Source organism: Vanessa atalanta, chromosome 8 (genome assembly GCF_905147765.1).
Source record: "Vanessa atalanta chromosome 8, ilVanAtal1.2, whole genome shotgun sequence".
NCBI lineage: Eukaryota > Metazoa > Arthropoda > Insecta > Lepidoptera > Nymphalidae > Vanessa > Vanessa atalanta.
The window spans coordinates 11,077,183-11,103,268 of NC_061878.1; the positions used below are offsets into that span (position 1 = coordinate 11,077,183).

Consider the following 26,086-nt stretch of genomic DNA (forward strand, 5'->3'; position numbering starts at 1 on the left):
TTGAGTTCCAGTTTGCTGTATTTTATTAACAGTTTTAGTATTTTCAATCGCAGGGACATTAAGCTGTACATGTTTAGTCATATTATCTTTCCTACAATGTTCCGCAATGTGGCCAAGGAAATTGCATTTGATACATTTTTGCAGCTCCTTAGGACACTTAGGGACAGTGTGACCTACTTCAGAACAATTATAGCAGCGAATGATACGCGATGAGTTTCCTGTTCTACTTGTTTTAACATTTTCGTAAATTTTTGGTTGAGCCGCTCCTGTTCTTGGTGGCAACATGGGTTTTCTAACGTCTCTATTTGTTTTCATAGAAATGCTGCGTAGATATCGTAGCAGCTTATTTGGTCTCTTAAAGTTAGCACCCTGAGCATTTAACCTTATATTATGATCGTAAATGCCGTGTATTATACAATCAACGGCATCTTTGCCTTTGATATTGCAATGGCTTACCAACTTTGCCTTGTCAAAGAAATATTCTTCTAAAGTTTCTTCTCTACGGCTTTTACGCTCCAGCATTCCAGTCAGACGCTCCGCGTAGTTCCTATCGTCTGGGAAATTTTTTATTAGCTTCCTTTCCCACTCCTTCCAGTTTAAGTCTACTGTCGCGAGACTCTCGTACCAACTGCGTGCTAAGCCGGAAAGTTTTGAAAGGGCATGAAATATTTTTTGCCTTTCGCTCCATTTATATATATTGGCCATTTCGTTTACCTTTTTAAGCCACGCTCGTGTTGATTGTGTCTTCAAGCTAGGGTCAAATTTGGGGATAACGTCATGAACGCCCACAAACGAATTGCGTTCATGGTTGCTGAAGGCATCTATGAATTTCTCCATCATAGCACCTTCCTTTTCATCATGTTGGGAACGACTGCCACGCCAACGCTTACGTGAAAACGGTCTCGTACGTGATCGTGACCTGCGCTCACTAGAACTAGAATCTGAGTGACTTGACGAGGAAGATGTACTCGTGGAATCAGATGAGCTAACGGAACGTTCAAAACGTTTCCGTTTCTGAGTTCGAACATTATCAGATGACGTCGAACTAACGGAACGACGCCTAATATTCTTACGTCTCCGAGAACGCCGGGGTCTCTTGCGCGAGTGTCGAGAACGATTTCTACTTCTCTGAGATGGTCGCGGCTCCGTAGTTCGCGATCTGTTACGCCTATATTTCCGAGTTTGTCTTCTATCGGTCGAGCGCTCACGAACACGTGAAGGTCTCGGTGGAGTTTTTGTGCCATTAGAAAATGCCGATAGTGGGGGTGTTCGTGGATCTGACATAGTGTCTGGTCAGGTGACTACTTAGTTATTAAGTCAAATAAGGATATAAGGAGGAATGGAATAAAGTTATAAAATTAGTTGCATCATTAATAAAATGTTTTCAAAACAAAAGGATGTAAATCCTTTTGGCTACCATAAAGTACAATCCATTAAGAGAATGCTATTATAGTGTATAAGTATAGGTATAGGTATGAGTATAATAACAGTACATACTCATATTTTATGTAAATACATGTACAGTAGTATAATAAGTAACGGTAACTTAATTAACGTATGACATTCGCAATAAAGTATTTATCTTTTCATTCGAAAAAATAAAACATACCTATCACTCGTTATAAGTTAAAAAATAGTTATTCATTATACAATTACACGATTGCAATGATAACCTAAACGTACAGGGATAAACAAAGTAAGTTCCTACAGCACAATAATCGCATAACGAGAAACATAAACCCTCATTATTTCTTGTTTAGTCTACCTAGGTCTCAAACTAAATGCCTAGATAAATGTTCGCTGCACCTCTCATAACTTCATGCATTATAAGTTAATAATACTACTTTTTTTCATATTTTAACGTTTATGATTATAATGACACATTACGACGGCAAAACAAAATCTATAAAAATTACTAGGTACTCTAAATATACATATTGTTAACGGAAAACAATCTAAAATTGGTTGCCGAATAAGCTTGTAGGATGTAACCACACAAAGAAACAAATTGGTAAGTAATTAAAACAATGATTAAAACGTATTCGGTTAGGTATGTAAATAGCAATGAAATCACTTACCGAAAGGCGTAAGTAAACTTGTCACTTCTGACTTATTGTACTTTACCGTACATATATATCCGCTACGATGTTGGAAAATGACACAATACTTGTAGATGTAAATAGATGTATTCAATTAATTTGACTATAACAAGTACAATAATTTCCAAACAAAACTCCTATGTTGTACCAGTCGACCCCAGCCACGTTCGAATGCCCGTTTTTCCGCGCTGTCACTCCTTCGAAACTCTTCAAGTTGTGTTGCTCGCATAAAAAAAAAATGATTATACTCCAAAATAGTCAAGTGACTATCCTAAATGTGATTTTGTTAACAATAATTTTGATAATAAATAGTCTGATAACTGGCCGTAACCATAAATTTTGACCGTAAAGTTGTACAGAATCAAAATATTATTTATTCAAATAATATCATAAAAGCACTTTTGAATCGTCATGTTACAGTGTTGAATAAAATATAAAGATACCACCGGACCGGAAATTTGATTCTACCAAAAAGAACCGACAAGAAACTCAATAGTTTCTCTTTTCTACGATTTGAATTACAGATAATATTAGTAAATTTGATATAATGTTTCCCAATAAATTTGTGCGTCCGTATGAAATCGGAGCGGGTTACTAGTCTGTTTTAAACCTATATTAAAAAACGAGGTGACCTTTTTTGTTTCCTAACTAAAAACTACTAAACCAATACACATAAAACTTTTAGAACATCAACTTATAAGAAAATGCAACGCGTTTCGGACAAGGTTTTATATATATAAATAATACCTGGCAGATTGCTGATAGTTTTGTATGTACATTTATATAAATATCTATATCACCAATTAAATTCGTGATAAATATTTAAATCAAGTATTATTGGTCGATTTTTGTAATAAATCTGCTGACGATGAATGTACAATATTTTATCTCATGCTATCTATTTGTTTTGGCTTCGAAGAAAAACAGCGATTCGTCCCGTGTCATTTTTAAATAAAAAATAGTTTAATCATATTTATTTACTGAAAAGTTTTAAATTTATAACACTAAATAATGTGTGACAAATGAATTATGTTACCGTTGATATTTGTCCATTGTTATTCTTATAGTAGTAACTGTGACTTATCGATAAATAAAATATAGATATATGGCGATTAAGACTTCTGTAATAATTTAAAGACAACAATTATTATTAGTACTTTAATGAGCGCAGTAAAAGCATATTTTGAGACTTAGTTGCAAACATAATTATTATCTACTCGAATTAATCGTTTTTTTTTTATGAATTATGTTTTGTATGTACTATAAATTTTGAGTATAAATTATCTAATCAATGGCGTAAAACCACACCACAGAAGTTAGCGAATACACAAGCAGACGCACTGAACCGTCTAAGCGTTACATTATGTATTTAAAAATGGAATAAGCTATTGTACTTACGCAAAGTAAGTACTGTAACTTGAATATAATGTAGGTACTTTAAGTTGTTTAAAATAATCTTTAGAGGTTCTGAAGTATTAAACTAATTACAGAGTAAATCAATGAATGACAGCAGGAAATTAACTGCCTTCAGTCATTATAGTTAGACGAGCACGCGATGTTTATACTTGTATTTGCACAGGTTTCATAATTTACGTGTGAAATATAACTTTAGCTCTGTTTATGTCACTTCACGTCTTATTTAGAGGTACTTTTCTTACGTTCGTGAAGTATTCTAGATGTATAGAAAAATAAAGGATTATAATATATTCCGTAGATTAGGTAGGTGTTTGTGCAAGGTCATGTGGAATTAGTCTGCGTCAAAATTATTAACTTATCAGACAAGGTTGTTTGTTGTAATATAATAGTCTAAGGACTGCATTGCAACTAGTTTCTGATATAATATTAATAGTTGAGATAGGTGATGAAATACGTAGACGGATTTGAAATATATTTCCAACAAAATTTACTAGGTTATTCCTACTTGATACCTTGATATCTATATATATAACTAACTGATTAATCACGGAATCTAAGAAAATATAACAACTACAAATTTGAAATTTGACAGGTAGGTTCCTTATATGATGTAGACATCCGCCAAGAATTTTACGAAACTCCACCCCTAAGGGGGGTAAAACGGGGTTGGAAGTTTGTGTTTTATAAATTTCGCGAGGGAAAAGCCGCAGGTTCAGCTGGTTATTGATAAATTCTTCATTTAAGATTATAATTTGTTCATGAAAAGTCTTATAGAAACAAATAGAGGATAAATATAGTCTCTGACGTTATAATTGCAATTAACCAATGTTGCCTATGTGGTTATAAATGTATCTATTCACGGAACGACACAATAACTATTCATTCGTAGTCTTCGAGGATGTGTTTATGTATATTGTGGAAAATAATTTACTTGAATTAAATACTTATTTTATTATGAATTTATTAATTGTGTTTACAAAAGTTAATCACTTATTATTGTTCTACTATATTATTAATTATTGTTTTAAAGTTCAAAATTACCTCTAACAGTTAGTAATTTGTTTTTATATTACTAGTTTACTAATGGGGTTACTGTTATTTAAATTCATGGCGTATTGCTATAGCAATTACTACGTCTTAAGCATGATCTGCCACGATAAAACCTTCTTCGTATCTCATTGTGATAACACTGGCGTCACTTCATGCCAAATAGGTCATCGTGATCAAAATAACATTGAATCGGTTCAAGTTTTTTTTAGATATAAAACATTGTAATAAAATATTTCTCAGAATTAAGATTGTTTAATAAATACTACGATATAGTCAATAACAACTACGATAAGGAGGTATTAAAACGTAGGAGTATATAGTTTGTAGTTTACGAGGCCAACGGCCCTTGTCAATAAAATTTAGTAGTCGAGGAAGGAAACGTTCGCGAGAATTTCTCACGAAGTGCTATTTCTGTTGGGCGTCTATGTTCCACGCCGCTGTCGTGATCCGCGTTCCCAGAACCATCTGTAGAGAGTTGTGCACTCGGAAAGTTTTCTATTTTCGTCTTCACTGTCAATGTCTAGTCGATCCATACTATGTCCTTTAAAGGTTAACTCTTGTAACGCTTCCTCGTATGACTTGTTGATTATTGAGACCGATCACACCAGTGTCACAGTTTTTTTAGGTCATGTTATTACGTAAACGAAGCTTTGATATGATAATATCAGGTAATATTTACCAATATATTAAATATGTAACTATTTTATACGTTATTTGTTTTATTGAAAACGGATGATATTATTTAAAACTATTAATATCGTCAAGTACTATATTTCGAACAAAAACTACTACCACTTATATAAAACTCAACCAAAGTAATTAAGGAGAGTCACACACGGCCACTAGGCTGTTATTTTACATTACAGTACTAACTTAACTATATGTTGTAACTAAGAAATTTCGATAAACTTATAAGAGCAAGTTCCTGTTTGTGTGCGTTTAATGTTTAGACGATTCACTGTAATAGCATACCTTCGCAGTAACAACTTTATTCGCAAGACGTAATTTAATTACCAAGCTATGCATATTTATCAAAGTGCAGCGCGACCTGGAACTGAGCCAATGAATACCTCGGAACCGACGAAAATTATATACATATATTTACCTACTTATATATCTGTAATATAATTATTATTTATATGATTTTATTTTATTTTTCTTGTTTAGGTTCATAAAATATTATTTAACTGAATATATATTTTATGAAATTGTGAAACATTAGAGAAGTATATACCTACTTCTATTAGTGTAAATAATATTTTTGTTCTTTTTGCAATATTTTTTACGTTTCCAAATTTTTGTTTGCTATTGCTAGAAGACGACATGCTAGAAGTAAAAACTTTTTGTGCCAAAAACTACCTTTAAACATTCCATATGGAAAGAATACCGTGTAATAATGTTGTTTCTAATTTTTTTATTGATTTATTCGGTCACCTTTAACTTATTTGCGTATGAAATGCATTTTACGCCAATTCACAAGTCTTAGCACAATTAGTTAACAATATTGAAACTTGTCATTAGTTAACATCCAACGGAATTCGTTTCTCAGAAAACACGAATGTGTTTTATTCTGTTTATAATGTTTCCACCTATGAAATTCATGAATTATATGCAATTCAATAATAACGTTTTTTTCGTATCGTTAAGTTTCAACTTTCGTTTTAAATTTATACATCTCATTGTATTATCGCAAACAAAATTGGGTGAGGATATATTGGTGGTTTGTTTTAAAGAATGGTGTTATGATCACGGCTTTAACTCAAATAACGGGTCTAGTCGAAATAACTATTACCTAATAATCACGAAATCAAGAATGTTGCAGGACGTCCGCAACGAGATAGGTCAGGTCTATCATATCGAACTGCGGACGTCCCTTTGTCGTGTATCGAATCCTTCACGTCCTGTTCAAATTCTAGTAATTTGATTGTACAATACTAACTATATTATTTTATAATAGTTCACTATTTTGTTCTAATTATAGAATATTAATAGGAATTTTAAATAAGTATGATATCCAGCACAGATCACAGCACAGGACATATGAGAGACAGCTCACACGTATGTGCGCAAACACAGGTGCATCTCCTATAAATTCTCATAATGCGACGGCAATCCGAGTTCTTTTCAGGGCAAGAGTGGGGTAAAAACTGAATTACTTTTTATTGACGCCTGATAGGGCTTGAACTCAGCACCTCGGGGTCCATTGGCTTCCAAACTAGTCACTAGATCAGCGAAGCAATTGCATTCAATTTAATGTAATTTACATGGTCCTTATAAAACACCGTCGCTCTTCCCGCAAATTGCAATTTATCGATGTTTTGAATCGTATACAAATCCTTTTATCGAATAAATCTGTCGGTGTTACATAAATCCAGACGTCTAAACGTCGGCAGTACAAGTTCTCGGGAGCATTAAGTCAGTAGGACCGCGATAGTACGTAACGGTTAATCGATTTATGCGCCATCACATCGTGACTAACAGTATAAAACGAGACAGAATGAAAAACATCGCAGCCTGTTAGTTAACTAGCATTAATCGATACCTTATGAAGGTCAAATCTATACATAGTTGCTAGTTTTTAAAAACCAAATTCAAGTCACTTTCAATTTCAATAGTGGTGGTTGAATTGCATAATGAAAAACACGTTCTTTATAATATTATCAAGAAATATTTATTTATAATAAAGAACATTTTATTAAGTCGGCTTTGATTAATGTGTAGTCGTTTTAAAACTACATTATATGCATTTATTTGGCACGTAAAGTTTATTTGTTCAAATGGACTTCAAGGATTTCGTTTCATTAAAAGAGGCCCGACTTAAAAGGCGATGTCACATCTTTCAACGACCCAAATATTGGGACGTAATTAATTTATGTATCTTCAAACGAGATATATAGGTACTATATTAAATTTGTTTATTAATTGTTTAAATAAGTAATTGTTGCATAATACTCATTTTCGTCTTCATTACATTGTGCATGAATCCAGGTACTATAACCATATTTGGACTGCGAAAAATATTTGAAATTTCAAAACCCGATGCCCTTGTACCCCAGTAAGGGGCCCGCTCGCACGGCCTAAGACGACCCTTGGACCCTACATATGCTAATAAAAAACAAAATTACCCGCATGAATCATAAACGGTATTAGCCAATTGTTTGAATACTAGTTCACGAGGTGTCACAAGCGACCTTCGCTTTGTTTACTAAATTAATTATATCGATTTCTGAGTATCACACTCGTCCCGCATATATTTAAACCTGATATTGCAATATTGCGCTGTCTTATTGTCCGTCTTTGATTTTTGTTTATTATACTTTGTGACGTTTATAATGAAATGTAAACCTTCTTTACCATTTTATAAGAGAATGTAATTTCAAATTCACATAATAATGTATATGGTTCCCTTTATTGTAATTTCTTGCAGTACCAACGTAAAATGTCATCAAGGATGTATATATTCTCAAAATTCTTTATAAATTTTTATATGCAAGAATGTCATTCCCAAGAAGTAATTCTGTTTGCATTTAAAATGCGTTGCCTCGAAGCGTAGTCAGCCTCCATTTCATTAGCAATTCATCTTCTCGTGTCGTTCTGGAGAAATGTGCTTTCTTTTTTTAAAGCAGTTACAGGTTTATATAAAAACACTACATTTGGTTCTAGTCTCGTATTAGTTAATAAATGTTCATTTAAAATAAATTTACAACATAACATACATCATAAACCTACTTCAGTACTATATAATAGATCGTGTTCTTGCTGTGCAGAGATTGTGTGACTTTATTAAAGAGAAAGGTTTAGATTGAAAGTCATACAATAACAAAATTTTGGCAATATTATAGTAACCTCTAGTTTTGAACTTTATGATATTTTGATATTCTGAATTTTCATCAGGGTCGAGCGCTCGCAAAGCGCTGCACCGCCCGCGCCTGCCGTCGGCGACGCGCACTCCAGCCTCATGGCAGCAATACGGCAAGCGGGCGGCGTGGGTCGCGCCAAGCTTAAGTCGGCTGTTGAATCTACTTCGACAAAGGTAATTTATGAATTACATTTTATTATTTATTTTTCAGCTAAACATAAGTTTGTTCATACCTTTTCAGCTGCGTTATCACACTTCCGATTTCCAATAATATTTCCAATGATAAAAAAGATTACATAAAAAGAGATCGTATATTATTATTTAAATGTAAATAGTTAAGAATAATGTTCAATTCTCGTTCAGAAATCTGCTGACGATGCTCATCTATTTGTTGCCGCAATCTATTCTATAACATCACAACGTGATACTTTATCTAAATGATAAACGTCTCTCCCTAGGCTAATAAAAAAAACGATAAAAATAATATTTTATCGTTTTTATGAGACTATAGAATTTAATATATAACATAATCTTTGTATTTTCCGAATAGATAGAAGTTGTCTAACATCTTTTTTATGAGAAAAATCGTCAATGTTTCATTGGAACAGCAATTAAAATTTTAATCATTCACGTTTTGAATAAGATAATTTATAACGTAATTCTCTTCGATATATATTTTATTTTTTATCTCAAGTACATTAAGGATTCGGCGAAATATCTGTAAACTCTATTCAACTGTGAATAACATCGGCGGTGCGCGTTTAATATTATTTATTAGCCAAATATGCAAATGAATACGTGTTCAAATTTTTTTCTTCCATTGACATTTATAAGCAATGTTGTTACATTTAATAAAACCCGCATACTTTTAATTCGTTAAAATTATCGATATTAATCTACTTTGTATTATTGTTGATTCTCGGTATCGCCATTAAATAATATTCCATTATTGACGAAATGTTTCTTGTTGTTTGATCATCGTTTTTTTTTACAAGTTCTATTCCTGGTATAAAACAACGAATTCATCAGTCTACATGTAATTACGATCACAACGGTCCGTTCAAGGAAACCGCGATAATTGTATGCTGTTCGGCTTCTCAGAAACTCTAGTATAATGGATATGATAGCACATTGATAATAGTATCACTTCCCATTGTTACGATACACGTGTTAAGCGTAAAAAGAGTTCGCCATTCAATTAAAATAAAACAACCGCTGTTTCAACTATTCGATAGATGAAAGATCGGCGTTTACTGGAAACTAATGCGTTCGTGTTTCATTATGAGGAACTTGAAAACAACACACTCGATCCTATCTCGTCTTCGTTAAAAGTTTGAGCAATAACAATTTAATTTGTCTAATTTATTAGTTAAATAGAAATTTAATTGCGTAATTTATCATAAAACGCATAAGCGTAATTGAAAAATTATCAAGATAGATAAAAGTCACCCTCGACAACTCACCGCCGGCTGACTCATCAAAAGCCTTTTGCATATTATTTATCTGGAAGTTTTATTTCGTAGTTAGTCGATCTGAGGTTATTACGTGTGGAATATTTTTTAATTGTAAATTCCGGATAATTTATTATTACAATGACATCGACGGCTCGAGAAAACAATTCACACTTGACCGGTTTTTAATAAGATGCTGCCATTGTAAGCGCACGGCGGATGCGTTGACGTTTCGGCGAAGTGGATTTTGTTTTTATCCGCAAGATGTATGCAGCGGATCGGACTCGGAAAATTATATATATTATGTAAAATAGCGTTTTAATGTAAATTCAATGCCGATAGGTTATTATCTAAAATCTTTGTTACATATTTAGAACTTGCTACTTAGGTGCAAATTACATAATATTGTGGTAAAAGGTAGACTTTGTTCTGTATTTTGAATTTAGAATAAAAAAGTAACAATCGGTAAATGTCCGACTATTGGGCCAAAGCTGGTCTTTTTGGCAGGCTTAGAGCATATTTCATCTCGTTGCAATGCGTGTTGGATACATAGTTGTCAGATTTTCATTCGGATCATTCACATTTCCTGACGATGCCTTCCTTCACCGCCAAACATAACATGAACTAAAAACAAAATGCGTGATAAATACAGTGATACTTGCCTGGATTTAAAACCATGCCCATCTTGGCATTAATTAAAATATTTAACGATATTTAATACACAATACAGATTAAATAAACATAAGAAAATATTTTGTTAGACATAAACAATCGAACACATATTAAAATATTAAATGAAAGGTGCACATCGATCGGCTTACCGGTAAACGAATTGACGACTTCTACTGATCAGCACATTTCTCGCAAGCCGCCTTTTGTCGCGCGTTTCCCGGGAATATGCGACTTTCATTCGGACACACGGAAACACGTTTCATTGTTTTTATAGATCATTCGTTGAAGACGTCTACACAAGAACTCGGGTTTAGACAGCGTAATATATTTTTTGATATACTTGTGCCTTATTTTATCGAAATAGTTCGTTCGAAATTATTTGTCCTTTGCTATCAGAACTTGCCATAACTGAAACATTAATATACTTATATCATGTAGAGAAATTGTTTTTTTTTTTTTATATTCTGCTGCATTAACTGCATTAAAATTATTATTGTACGGTCGCACAAATCGATCGGGTCGCCAAACGTTGTGTCATAAATTTTATAATATTTTTTTTTTGTATCACTGTCTATGTTTTGAATATTCAGCACTAGTTGTCGCGGCTTACCTCGCGTTATAGGGGCTGGTCGTCATGAGCTATAAAAAACTAGCCGTTACCTTACCCTGGGGTTTAAGTTTGCTTCGTACAAAATATCTTCTAATTTAGTTAGAAGATAGGCAAAGTGTGACAGACAGACTGTGTGTATTACAAATAAAGTTGCTTTTAAATTATTAGTATAGATTGGAATAGCGACTATACCTCTGCAAAGTCGCAATTTATACCAAATCTTCTAATACCAATTAATAGAAAAGAGGTAAAACGGCATATGGAACTTATTCAACGGGGTTATTGTGTAAATTTGTCGTGAAATTACTCGTAATTACTCAACAACATTACTTGGTGTAGGACTTTCGCAAGACTAAGGCTTCTGAAAGCCCTTTTGGGTAGATTCTATCAATTCGTCATACGTTCTACCGCTAAACAGTAATACTTAGTATTTTTCCGGTTTGAAGGCTCATGGGTGAAACATGAATAATATTTCTTACAATACAAATCTATGGACAGTGGTTACCACTTACCACCAGGTAGCGCGCTTGCCAGACCGCCTATCAATAAAAAAACACCATCATTATAGCTAAAAAAATGGTCGCTGTGTTTTTGTCGCTTTTATCAAATACGAAGAATATTTTTTTCTTAATTCGTTTTGTGTAATGTGCAGATAAGCATTACTCACGATTGGAATGCAAACAAAACTAAACTCAATACAACAAAGAAGGCTAAAGCGTCTACTGTAATATTTTCTAAAACTGATCGATTATTTGGAATTCCTTTGAATGCACGCTCCACATTGAACTCGTGCCCGACATCTCGGAGCCAGGTTGAAGGCTCATTGTTCCATTGAATGCGACTGAACTGACTCTGAATACTCGGTGTGCCACACAATGTCCTATTAACAAAAATATAAATAAAAAAATTACTTACTTTTGTACCGAATCGAATTAACTATTTCATTTATACGTCACGTGCGTTGAAGACCTTTTTAAGCGAGATATTGGTGTAATAAAAACAGGCAGCTTTAAGAAATATTTTCTAATTATTTCTTTGTGTATAATAGATTATGTGATATTATATCTTTTAATCACAATAAAATAATCAAATTAAACTTTATTTATGCACTCCAATTGTATTATATTAACTTATATTTTTAGTTGATGTATCCATAAATGAATTCAACAATATTTCAAATAGTATATTACGTTTAGTTCAGTGTTATATTTGTAGAGGTAATGTTATTGTAATGATGTCTTCTTATTCATTTGCAATAGTCGCGCCTACGACTAATGACGCAACGTTTAACGTAATAGCGCGTAACAATTCGTGTAACCCCAGCAGTTGTTTCGAGAGCTCAGACGCGTCTCCGGTATGATCATGACCATCTGAAGAATTTAAATTTTGCACTACGTAGAATGCCTTTTGCTCTCTTATTTTTTCCGGCTTGCTTACTTCTCGGTAAGCGGTCGTTGAAATACCATTGAGTTGGCCTTAAAAAGGAAGAGCTGGTTCAGTCCCAAATGTTTATTACTTGAATTATTCAATTGAGCTTTATCCTGCTGCTCGTGTGAAGGGGACAGTGATATTGGGACCCGAGCGAGTTTGAACGCATTCGAACAACAAAACCTTATAAGGAAGCTCTCTCGTCGTGACCTTTACGGGTCGTATCAATCGGAAAATTTTAGTCGACCGTCATTAGTTATAGTGATAATTGTTTAAGATTGTCATATAGTGAGTAGATAGATAATATAAAAACATTTGTTGAGTTTATCATCTGAAGTTAGAATGTAACATTATTAATATCGTAGATACGATGTTTATCCAATTCGTTATACTGCATGTCAATTACAATCTATATTGATTGCGAACTCTCGGAATTTTTTATTTTTATATTTACAATAATTATAATGAATTCTTATCACTTGTTGTGTACGCCTGCCATTGACCTTATATCGTACGATACATTCAAGAGAAATCACACATTGATTCACATTACATTAAAATAGTATTCTTAGTATACGTCCGTCAATTCAATAAAATGTTTAATTAAGTATCTATATTTCAGCGTATCGGTTAACCTCGAACTCTGCTTATCAACGAACCATTAGAGATAAACGAAGCGTTTTAAACATCGATTGCAGTGCTTATACATACATAATGGTGCTTTTACATCTTCAGTTTATTTCAAATGTATATTAAAGATTTTTGTACTACAATTAGCCATTTGCGTTGTTCTTAATATCATTTTAAGAACAGAAAATCCGTTAAACATTTATTTGCTATTAATAAAAACACTGAAACGAAACCGAAATAACATTTTTTTTTTTCAATTACTTTGATCAAAGTGTATATTTGGCAGGCCTCCAAACAGCCAGTCGGCGGAGATCTAATGGCGGATCTGCACGCCAAGCTTTCGATGCGTCGCCGAGGGATATCTGGTGCTGAAAGATCTGGCGGATCGATTCTCCACACTTTGGCCAGCATCATACCCGAGCCTGGTGAACAATCTTCACCGCAAAGGTCATCAAGCGACGAAGATTGGGAGTAAAAGGTCTTTTAAATGCTGACGGTACATCTAAAAAGAAGTAATTATATGTGGCCTATGATAACTTCACATAACTCTAATTGAAATCAATGTAATTATCATTTTAATAGATAACAGTCGTCTCAAACCATCGATACTTCGAATACTAGTTATTTTTGTTTCGTATGTTCTAATCGCTGCGACTTCTTAGAAGCACGAACGTCGGATCGATAACGCTAATCCCTTTTTAAAATGCTACTCGCTAGTGATTAAAAGGTCATTTGGAATTGGAAATTTAGTTTTTTAGAATATCGATAACGCCGTCAGTAGTGGCGTCAGTGGGCATTTCAGTGACTGCTACTTACAAAGATCGGAAAGGGTCCGGTTCCGGGAGGTTATTACGATAATCACATTTCTCACTAGCGGCTGTCTCGCTTTCGTTTCGTGGAAGGTGCGCTCACATAAACAGTCCCCGCAAACTATCAACTGGTTCGGGTGATTAGCATTTCCAGAATTGAGAAGAAAAAATATATATACGTTTAATCTTACTCGTCGCGGAACTCGATTATACATATGCATATTATGTGCGTCTAAACATTTTATTAAACTCGTTCTAATTTTCTCGGCTTCACGAAATTGACATTTTGTTACATTGTTCCCGTACGATGTTTAATTAAATGTATCAAATTATTTATTCGTATAATTTACTCGCAAGTTATTTTAATTAAAAAGGCAAATATTTTTACTATTTACATAGTTAATTATGGGATTATGACTTATATTTAGTAGATCGATAAGTATATTTTACATACAAGCATACAATATATATATTATTATTTTATAAAGGTCAAATGTTATATATTTGAGTGTTGGGTAAAAATCAAGTGATATGGATGCCTGTTGAAGAGGTGCTAATATTAGTGGAATGATTAAAATATTAGAATAATAATATTTGATTTCGCTTTTACAAATTCTACGAATTAAATATAATTGTGATTTATTACGTAGAAAAAAAAGGAATAATTTTGTTATATGGTAATGTTAGAATTTTATTAAATTGGCATATTTTTGTTTCTAAATAATATAAAATTAAATTTTGGCATTATTTGCACGTATTGCTGTGTTTTATTAACGTGCACAGATAATAATAAACTCATAGCACGTTACGTTTTTGGAACGGTTTTTATGTCACGATGTCTAACGGATAACATGTGATGATGTGACCAGTGTAAAAGTTTTATAAATAGCGTGTTTTAGTCTTGGAAGGGTTCAAAATGTTTTTCAAATCTTTAAATACAAGAAATTGTTAAAAATATATTAAGCGAATGATTTTATTCATTATCAAAACAAGTTTTTATTATTTTGCCTAAATAATTGATATAGTACGCGTTAAAAAAGTAAAAATAAAATCTATGTGTATAAGTTATTCTATTTGATACAATTTTAAGTAACGTTAGAACTTGTTGTTATACTTTTTGGACATTATGTTGAGCTTGCTTCTCAAACAGATGTGGCTGATAATACTAAGACGGTATGGTGATACGACGCCGCCTTCGTTATCGTTGTATCACATTCGTATGCGAGGTGGGCGCGGGTACTGTTAGTGCCGTAAACTAGCTGTCCCAGATTATATTTGACTGATTGGATTAAATAAATTTCATATTAAAACACGTATATTCTTACAATAAATATGAAAATCGTGGTATTCTTTATTTAGTCTAGAAATTCTGCCATCTAAATCGCACAGATTAAAATATAGATATAGAGCTGTAAAATAATTCGCCTAGCTTTCTTATTTATTTCAAACAAGCAGGGTTTGTATCTTTAGATATACATGTTTGAATACTGATTTGAGATTGCATCATATTTAGAGATTCGATTCCTGCTTGAAGTTTGAATTGATTTGAATCGAAAGGTAATGAGAATTTATTGCATGGACGTGTCTACTCGGAGTGAAGCATATTAATCATAGACAAGCGTATTTAATAAGGGGTTCCCCATACCGATTCCTTCATTAGTTTTTTTTTTTTATAATTTAATTCAATATTTTTTAGTGTAATGTTTGTTTTTTCGTATTAATTTTTTTTATAAATAAATTTGAAATTTAACGAAAGTTTTATAACTATTGGTGATCCATATCTTACATACGGCAATCGATGGTAACCCTAACGCGATCGTCCATGATTAATGATAGCTCACCTTTATCATCATAGATAATTATTACACGAACTAATCTTTAATTACAATCACAATCGAGTCACTTGTAATGTAATCCCGTGTCAGTAACACGGGTAATGCCATTTTAATATAACTTAACGCCCGTAGCATATAAGTAAAAAATCTGATTAGATATAAGAAAGCTTTAAACTGCTATTGGCAATCTAAACGGCAACTGTGTTGATATTATAAATGTAATATTGATCAAATTAAATTTAATCATGTAAATACTAGTAATATTAATGATTTTTGAATTGTATAAACTTTATTATAAATCTTAACGTGTATCTAGTAATACTTGCCTTATTTTAGAATTATGTTAAGCTTTGGACTGATTGATTTAAATGATCTACATATTATAGTTTTTTTACACTTTGCATTTTTTATTGAAGTCATCGCGATGCTTTTGTAATATTTACTATTATTTAAGTAACAACAGTTTAGTCAACACTCGAGATGGATTAGTTGATACGAATGTTCTAAGTAAACTGTTAGATCGTTAAATTATTTATGTAAAGCGATTATTTAAATAAACTCGTGCTAATTATAAACGACTAATGAAATAGGATGTAGTAACTAATCTCATAAATGTACTAGTGCGCTGAACTAATCCGTCTGGTAGTTATTAAATGTTTGTAAATAGTTTCAATTTGATGCCCATTTTACTGTCTGTTTAAAAACTCATGTAAACCGTCTGAATACAAACGATTGTTGTATGATTGTTAAGATGTTTGGTGGTATGTCATTAAATGAGATTTTAAAATTAATTCGATTGTTTTATTTTGTTTTACCCTCCTTGATTGAATCCATAAGTTATGTGTGCAAGAATAATGTCCTGCTGTGTATGAAAATGATCGACCGGTATAGAAATGATTAATACTTAAGTACCTAGTACGGAAATGATCGTATCATTTCAAATTACAAAAAAGCGAGATGGGGTGAAACAGATGGCGCTTAAAAAAAATTTAAATTTACAAAAAACTAAATTAGATTTTTTACGATAAGTTTTTGTAAGCTAAAATGATTTCTTCCCGGTACAAATAAATATGGCGGTAATCGTGGGTCAGCGACTTCTTTTCACGCATTCTGATTATTTATAACGGCAGAGCCACCTCGCTAGAAAGCTACGTGTTTCGGGTTTTACACGGCATTGCCCCAGAATAACGCCCGTTGAGATTTCTCGGTATCACTGCGTTGAGTATTTCGGAATCGGAAATAAGGATTCCGGGAAATCGCTGGCCTCAGCGGTGCGCGTGGCGGAGGACGCGGCCGTGTGGGCGTGATGAATAGCCTTAGAGCGGATTGTACAGCAGTTCCTTCATTATTACGAGGTACTTATTACCCGCTAAGCGTTTAATTTTATCTTACGTGAGAGAAAAGCTTTTCTAGGAAAATTATTCCTAATATTAATAAGTTCCTAATCAGTTACTACTATAAGAATATTCATATTACATTGAATATAAATAATAGGTACATACAAGTGGGGATGATTAAAAATTACTTTATTTGCTAACTGCTATGTCTTTTCTAGTCATTTATAATAAGCGCAGCGTTTATTACATCGGAATGTTCATAAACAGATGTTCGTTAAAACCTGAAAAAATTAAGTATAATATTATTTAAATAGAAATTATTAACATATTATATTATATTCAAACAGGTGCTTGACTAAGCTATCTTTGCTATTCCATAGAGTAGGTATTGTATAATACGTAAAATTTCGTTAGAGGTATTTTATGTAATTATAACAATCATAATATTTATGCTGTTATAATATTCATTTATTTTATTAACCATTTAATTAAATGAATTAAAACTGATTTGTCCAATTAAAATTCCTATGAGTTCTATCCTTATATTAATGCCTTATCCTAGAATCATCTATCCCATATTCTCAAATCTCAAAAGTTGATTGGTGTCCATACAAAGATCGTTTTTTTCTACAAATCGATATAAATTTTGTTATTTTAATATTAATGCGTGTTATTTAGCATCATCAGATATTAATTAAATTGACAGTTATGACTATGTATAAAAGTAATGTTCGTTATTTTTGGACGTTATTCCTGCGTCATAAACAGCTGTTTTCAAACGTCAGTAATCAATTCGTCACTGTGAACTGTCAACTTGATAATACTTAAAACATCACAATTATAATATGCACTTGTAATAATAATCAACTATAGTAATTTAATATGGCTGCGGCATTTCAGCAGCAGATATTTGCCCTGGACGCGCGCTTCAATGCTTACAGAGCTCCCGGAAATCCAAACTTTAGTACGTTGTTTATTTTTATGACACTTGAAAGTTGTTAGACATATAACTTGTTTGTATTTACGATATCGCCTTTTAAATTGAAGATAGTCAAAGTCGTAGTAAGAATAGTCATATAATGCATTAAATTGGATCTTACGTCAGATAATATCTATTGTTCATAGGTTTAATGTTTTCAGAAACTTTATATATACGCCGGAGGAGTCAACTTCTTAGAGAAAATTCTAAATTTAAGGTACTTATTTTATTAATATTTTTATTGTTTGTATTCTATTTCATAATTAACTTCAATATTTCATTTAATTATCATGTCAATTAGGATATAGAAACAATCAAGAAATATATTAATATAAGAAGTCAGCTGTTGCAGAGAAGGTATGGGGTTCAGGACAATATATCTATTAGTTCATCCTCATCTCGACAAAGATCAAATAGTAGGGTAAGATAAATATTTTTTTTCTAATTTTTAAATACCTTTTGTAATGACTAAACTTATTTAGATTTTTCTATGAAAGGCAGACTATGATTTATATTACAATGAAAACACTTTTTTATTATTATTTTTTAGTTGTCATTACATCAAAAGACAGATACAGAACATTACAATATTTATTCTTTATATCGTTATGGTTTTTATATAGGTAGGCTAAAGAGCACTCGTGAACACTAGTCATTGACAATGGGACTGTAACAAAAATTAAACATTCCTTACATCACCAAATATGCCACCAACCTTGGGAGCTAGGATGTTATGTACTTTCTGCCTGTAGTTACCCTTGTTCTCTAACCCTTTATACTGGAACACAACAATATTCAGAACTGCTTGGCGGTAAAATATCTGATGAGTGGGTACCAACCCAGACAGGCCCTACCACCAAGTAATTACTAGATTATTAAGAATGATGAGAAAACCATGCCAATTTGTAATGATATATATATTTCAGGCAAGCCTGCCAGTGGACGAGAGTATTACAATTAATGCCAAGAAAAAGAATGACATGACTATATCCGAAAACTATGCATTCTCTGGAGTACATCACATATTTGATCAGGTTTTATCTCCGAATTTTATTTTTCTCAATCATCCAGAAACAAATTAAAATAGATTAATTTTATTTTATTGCAAATAGTTTTCATAGTAATATTAAAATCTCTAGAAGTTTTGCCGTTGTCCATATAATTCTAAAAGCAAAATTATATTTATTTTATCAAATAATCTCATATTCTTGTAACAAATCAGCACACAGATCAAGTTAGCATGGTGAAATTCGCGAACAACGACCGTAGCAAACTGTGTTGTGTGTCGCACGACGGGACAGTGTCTGTGTGTGACGTCACCGCTACGCCCCCGCGCGTCTCCTTCGTGCTGCGAGGACACACCAAACCCGTCACCGGTGGGTGGCATAGCAGATCCTTATTTTCATTCGTGAAATTTTATATTTTCCATCATGACTTCAATTTAATTTTAGATATCTACTCTACATCTCATCTACTTAACATAAGGGAATGAAATTAATTTTCGAAGAGAGACAGAGATTCACAATCGCATACCTGACAATAATGTATAATTATGTATATGTATATATAACGGGCGGCCGGCAGGCTGCGACTGGTCGGCGTCGAACGAGGTGCTGGTGACGTGCGCGCTGGACGGGCTGCTGCTGGTGTGGGACGCGTGCGGCGCGCGGCGCCTGCGCGCGGTGCCCGACCAGCTCGCCGCGCCGCTGCTGTGCTGCGCCTTCCAGCCCGCCAACAACAACATGCTCATCGTATCCTTGTCGCTAACTACACTACCTACTACCTCTCGGAAGTCCATGTCATTGTCAAAGAGCCGTCAGCTATGATGGATGTCCCTCCTGCCTGTAATATTACACTAGAATACGCACAAAGTATTCCGGTTTTGGTGGTTAAATAATTGCTGTGTGAGTTATATGTGCTACCTGAACTATGAAATAACATGGATGCGTCATCACTAATAATGTAGATACATAAATTATTAGACTTCAATTTATACTTAACTTTATTTTGACTACTTATATATATTTTTTTTATATTTTGCCTCACGATGTAGACGTGATTGTTTATGTCGTTTTTTGAATATTTTGATGGTAGTCATTCACTAGAAAACTATGAAATAAAAACATGATTTAGATTATTGGAACTTTTTATGTTGTTAAAATTTCTCTTAAATACAATTCTCGTTTGTCGTCAATAGGACAATTCTCTGCTATCTCACACATGTACATAATTATCAATAATATCTTAACGAACCTCAAGGCGGGGAACGCAAGAGGGATGGTAGAGGTCCTCAACGTATCAACTGGTATATATCCTAGAGGTACGTTTTCATTCGGAAAAAAGTGTATATTATATTGTTGAATAATTTGTGTTTTAATATAATGTCGTTTTAAGACGAAGGAATAAGATGTTAAAATTACATGTATTCTGTTAGGAGGCAGCAGTATCTTAGGCGGTCGAGTGACGGCCATAGCGTGCGAGTCCAGTGGAAGAATGTTTTGGGCAGCTAATGATAAGGTAACATTAGTTTTTTTTTATAAATTAATGTTTTTCCAAATATTTTCTCATATAAAAACAAAGTTCATGCATAGTTCTGCTCGCATCAGTCGATCACGATACTCGTGTGCTATCGTCCCAAGCTCTCGTGTTTAATGCATTAACGTCGATACAATGAGACACGCGCGGCCGCCCGACGCCCGAGGTCGGCCAGTCGTGTCGGGTCGGCTGTAGCGGGGAGTGCCGCAGGGCGTGATCGTGAGCTTCCGCATGTCGGGCGCGGGCGGCGCGCTGAGCAAGCTGCGGCGCTGCTGCGTGGGCGGCGCCGTCAGCAGCCTGGCCTGGAGCCCGTGGCTCGCCCGCCACCCCGCGCTGCTCGTCAGCGCCGCCGACGACTCGCTCTACCTGTTCCGGTAACGCTCCCTGCGGGCTGCAACTTATCACGATAGTTTCTTCCTTCCGAAATTGCGCGGCAGCCCCGATCACTTTTTTTAATAAGCAAATGTTTGACCTGACGGTAGAAGGATGGAACGTCATATTAAAGGGCGTACGTGCCTCTATCCCGTAGGGTGGCGGACCGTGAGGGCCTGCTGTCGCTGAAGAAGCGCTTCTCGACGCAGCACCGATCGTTCGCGGTGCGGTCGTCGTTCTGTCCTCTGATGTCGTTCCGGCGCGGCGTGTGCGTGGTGAGCGGGGGAGAGGACGCCTGCGTCTACTTCCTGGACATAGAGGGGGAGGCTCGACACCACCCAGTCGTGAACAAGCTGCAAGGTATACTTATTGAAGATAATGTCACAGCTCTCTCTATATTTAATTGTCCTACTAAAATGCGACGAGAGCCTGAGATACAGAACCTGACTGAAGTGTCTTGTCGAACCCGTGAAAGATTTATGACTACCATGGGCTTATAATTGGGTCCGCGGGAGAGATCAGTAGTTGTCCAATCGACTTTTATTAATAGTACTAATAAATAAATCATATTTTTTGTTGATGTGCAACTTTTCGTATGATATAAAATATATGAAATCGTAGGACACGCGTCTCCGGTGCTGGGCGTCAGCTTCAGCTACGACGAGAGCCTGCTGGCCACCAGCGACGCCGCGGGGCTCGTCATCATCTGGCGCCGCAGCTGAGGCTCTGCCGGCGGACCGATACTGGACTACTAACGATGCATTCCATTTTAATAATACTCTAATGTTCGACTATTGTCTTGAGTCTCGATCGTTGCTTTACTAAAATTATATTATTAATAAATAAAATAATAATAATGACAAAAATAATCTTTTGATTTTGTTTCGACGTAAGCTAGCAATAAGTAGAGGATATAAATAAAAGTCATATGAAGTCACAAGTTTTATTAATTATTTATTTTTTCATATAAATACTTTTTAAAGACTCGACAAAGTCACAATATGAAAAGACTTCCAATGCGTTCACATTCACTAAATACTGCCGACAGCTCATACAAAACAACAACTTACAAACAATAAATACCATAATTATTATTGGACAATTCATTCAAATAATTCCTTGTTATCATTATAAAGGTAATCTAAACAAATCCATCGTATTGGAAACATTTCTAAACGAAATAGATAATTTATAAAATTCTATTACTCTTTTGATACCAGGCCGTGCGCTATAGTGCGCTATAGTCTGCCGACCTCGAGTTGTTTGGAAATAATTTCACGATCTAAACTCTAACCAATTAGTATCCCTACATCGATATCGCAACAAAATGAATCTACCGCGTATTTACACCTGTACATTAACGAAACATTCTAAAAACTGTAAAAAATAAAGTTCAGAACAATAAACACGTAGTACGAATAATAAATTTCCTTAATAAAAAAATTTCATCTTGGATAACTTTTTAAATTATATTTACAGCAGTAACTAAACAACTAAAACGCGATGATATGGAAATGAGAAGAATTGCACATGAGGTTCACACATGGACGTATTGCATATTTGATGACTCGATCTCGTGGCACACACTTATTGGCGACTCGGCGGCACATGCGACAATAAATAATTACGTGCGGATTTTATTGAAAATTATTAATATATTATATACCCTTCTGACCCTCCGAATGTCGTGTTAATCTAGGACTACAGCGTGTTAAAATTGTATAGAAGTATAAATTGTTACATGGAGTGTGTCGTGTCGCCGAGATATCCATAAATACGCAATGACCTGTCACCACCGCTTGTATATCTAAACCTTATCTAATAAAAATTTTCACTTAACTAGAAATTGGCTTTGAAATTTGAACGTTATGTATGGGTGCAGTATAAAAAAAGGACATGCAGTTTTATTAAAGCGACAACTAAAATGAATGCATTGAGTTTGCAAAACTTACTAATCTAGTACATTTTAGAAAGAAAATAAAATACCAATAAAAATAAAGATGTTTAACATAGGTAAAGGTTTAAAATAAAACTATAATAATGAGACTGCACCCTCAATTTCGATAAGTTTTACCACGATTGCGATTTATTGTGCGTGGATGTAATGTCACAAGTACGATACATTTTTGACTTTTAATTTTGTTCGGATACATGTAATAATTGTATTTTTTATTAAATACATAATTTATTACAAGATTTTGGAAATATTTTAAAATTATCTATTGCCAATTAATGATTGCAACACATTTTAATAATAAAACATGTTTCCGAACATAATGTTAAATTACATATAATATTCTAAATCACTATGACATATGAAATAATAAAAACTTTACGTATGAAAATCCTAGCAAGTATAAGAAAATCTACAGCTGTATAAAACTGAGTAGGCCGCTGTCGCGGTCGCCGAAGGATCGGCTCGCGTAAACCTAATTAATTCAGTATGATAATCGAAGCGCTATATCTACAAATATATTTAGAATAATTCACGGCTATTTGTACCATAGTTGTGTCAAAAGAATCACCGATGACTATTATGTATTACTGAATAATGGATTGCTGTTTAGTTTTCTAATTTTGGTGTAAAATTTAATAGAACCGTGTAAAACGTTCGATTTCCGATATGTATAAAAATGTTATGCAAAATAAAAACTGAAATACGAATAGAAAATACTTAAACTGTAAGATTGTTGATAATCTTAACATATAATGGCATTATCATAGCACATCGACGGACTCACTACTGCCGTCGCTCATATCGAATACTTCGGCCGAGGTGCGAGGTGCTATTCCGAAACAAATCTTCAGTCACGTTCGCCCCCGTGCACTAACTAGTACAACACGAGCCGATACACCGTGGATACACGATAACAAATCTACATCTATTCGGTCCTACTTAAGATACATGAGACGCCGGCTCGTCCCGCTCGAGCGTGGCCTTGGAGCTGCTCTCGATGCCCGAGTCCTCGTCTCCGCTGTCCAGCACCGTGCCCTCCCCGCGCACGGCCTCCACCTTGCCGGAGCCCTCCTCCTTGGCCTCGTCGACGGCGGCGGCGCGCTCGACCTCGTCGGTGAGGACGATGCTCTTCTCCGCGTCGGCACCCTGGCCGGCCTTGCATGGCGCGGTCTTCCCGAAGGTGGAGAAGGTGGGCTCGGGCATGACGTCATCGCTGTCCCGCGGCATCGGCAGCGCCACGGCCACGACGGGCGTCTCGTCGCTCATGACGAGCGGCGTGGCGGGCTCGGCGGGCCGCTCGTCCCGCGGCCGCTTGGGCTTGTCGAGCACGAAGTTGAAGACCCGGGCGTGGCGCGGAGACGGCACGTGCGGGCTGGGCGGCAGGTCCAGCTTGAGCTTGTCGCGCGTGTGGCGCAGGCCGCCGAGCGCCTCCCCGCCGGGCGAGCTGGGGCTGACGGACTCGCTGGAGCTCGCGCTGTCTGCGGAGCGCCAGCACTGGCCGGGCTCGTTGTCCGGCAACTTCTTCACTTTGTAGTCGTCGTCGGTCAAGGAGCCGGGAGTGATGTCCTCCACGCCCGAGTCCGGAGTGGTGAAGTCCAGGAAGGTGGTGCCGGTTTGCACGAGAGTGGGAGGTGGCAGGGGCGAAGGCGGCGGAGGGAAGTCCTCGCTGAGCTCATCGGACAGGTCGCGTTCGAGAGTCGGCTTGAAGTGCATGCCGGGGAAGAACTGGCTGGTGGTAGACATGACACCCAGGCTTTCGAACGGTCGTGCCGATGATGATATGAAGAAATCTTCATCATAATCTGTATCAAAAATAATAGTTTAGTAAGTTAACAACCTACACTATTTTTGTAAGCATATTTATCGTATTACCAACCTGCACCGAATGCGATACCGGCACGGAGAGGGAATAAGTCTAAAGGATTCGGAGCTCCAAATAGTTGACCATATCCTAACTCTGCGTCCTCGGCGCTCGCGGGATCCCACTCTGCAATGAACGGTCAATGATAAACGTGCTCATTTTTACGAACATATTCAATTGGACATAAAGAGGACCGACCGGAGTAGGTGGAGTAGTCGGGCAGGTAGGCGGCGGGCGAGTCGGCGTCGGCGTCGGGCGCCTCGCGCGGGTACTCGTACACGCAGTGGTACTTCTGCCGCTTGAACACCACGCGCTTCTTGTTGTCCTGCCGGTTACAGACCGAATCAGACTCCCGTACTTATGAGTATTATTTTATTTGTCGTCTAGATGGAATGATATAATGGAATGATACAATGTTATCATTTACTTTTGTCCGTGAAAATGCATAGTAGTATTTTTTTAAAATATATATGTCATTAAGAAGGGTTATGATAAAATAAGCAATTCATTTTTATAAATATGATTAAAAATGAAAACTTTCATAAAATGTATTTAATTTCAAGGATTGAACGCACCTGCGCGACCAAGCGACTGCGAAGTCTCTTTGTCCTTGGGAACTTGCTTGGTCGCACAGGTAGCTTTACAGATGTTTCATCGCTGAGGTCGCTATCGCTTCGCTTGCGTCGCTTCCATCCTTAAATATGTGTTTAAATTTGTTATGACTCGTGACACTAATATTCGCACAAGTCATAACAAATACGAGATACTAACCGGTGGTTGTTCCATACTTCTGAGCGAGGATTTGGAGGGCGCGGCAAGACAGTCCCAGGAGGAGGGCACGAACTCTACCTCGTCGCCTTCTGAGCCGGAGCCGGAGTCTCCGGACGCTGAGGAGGGAGCTTCGCCCTCGGCTGCCCCTTCGTCTGTACAGCTCGGCTGTGACCCGCTGTCACGCTGCTGTTTGCATCGTACATCATATATTACTAGCAATACTTTGTATATATCGTTATTAGATAAATTATTATTTAAAATTATTTGAAAAGATATGTTTTGACGAAGTTTGCCTAATGTAGGAAAATAAGAAATGATTTAAATAAATTAACTATGCCAAATCATACTGTTTAAATTAAGTAGGCGAATACGTATGATTGTAGAACTATTGCAATTAATAAGACATACAAGACAG

At 35.4% G+C, this 26,086-nt stretch overlaps 3 protein-coding genes across 10 annotated transcripts in view; 2 read left to right on the forward strand and 1 right to left on the reverse strand.

The window, feature by feature from the left end:
- The window catches only part of LOC125065655 (WASH complex subunit 1-like), a 35,214-nt gene extending 18,564 nt beyond the window's left edge, over nucleotides 1-16,650 (forward strand). For both annotated transcript variants that reach the window (XM_047673409.1, XM_047673408.1), the window contains exons 5-6: nucleotides 8,460-8,598; nucleotides 13,502-16,650. In XM_047673409.1, coding sequence (XP_047529365.1) covers nucleotides 8,460-8,598; nucleotides 13,502-13,690 — 328 coding nt within the window. In that variant the 3' untranslated portion in view covers nucleotides 13,691-16,650. The remainder of the gene's footprint in view (nucleotides 1-8,459; nucleotides 8,599-13,501) is intronic.
- Nucleotides 16,651-17,987: 1,337 nt separating this feature from the next.
- LOC125066029 (WD repeat-containing protein 13-like) lies at nucleotides 17,988-22,019 on the forward strand. The gene is made up of 11 exons (XM_047673916.1): nucleotides 17,988-18,160; nucleotides 18,337-18,392; nucleotides 18,477-18,596; nucleotides 19,102-19,209; nucleotides 19,398-19,551; nucleotides 19,760-19,926; nucleotides 20,435-20,495; nucleotides 20,610-20,692; nucleotides 20,921-21,084; nucleotides 21,240-21,442; nucleotides 21,704-22,019. The coding sequence occupies exons 1-11, from the start codon at nucleotides 18,079-18,081 to the stop codon at nucleotides 21,802-21,804; spliced, it is 1,299 nt and encodes a 432-aa protein (XP_047529872.1). The 5' UTR covers nucleotides 17,988-18,078; the 3' UTR covers nucleotides 21,805-22,019.
- LOC125066024 overlaps nucleotides 22,014-26,086 on the reverse strand; it is a 32,632-nt gene continuing 28,559 nt past the window's right edge. For 4 of the 7 annotated variants that reach the window (XM_047673905.1, XM_047673906.1, XM_047673907.1 and 1 more), the window contains 4 exons: nucleotides 25,672-25,857; nucleotides 25,099-25,225; nucleotides 24,916-25,026; nucleotides 22,014-24,841 (listed from right to left, as the gene is read on the reverse strand). In XM_047673905.1, coding sequence (XP_047529861.1) covers nucleotides 23,979-24,841; nucleotides 24,916-25,026; nucleotides 25,099-25,225; nucleotides 25,672-25,857 — 1,287 coding nt within the window. In that variant the 3' untranslated portion in view covers nucleotides 22,014-23,978. Of the gene's footprint in view, nucleotides 24,842-24,915; nucleotides 25,027-25,098; nucleotides 25,226-25,475; nucleotides 25,595-25,671; nucleotides 25,858-26,086 lie in introns of those variants that run through there. The other 3 variants (XM_047673908.1, XM_047673904.1, XR_007119651.1) reach the window with 2 other exon arrangements.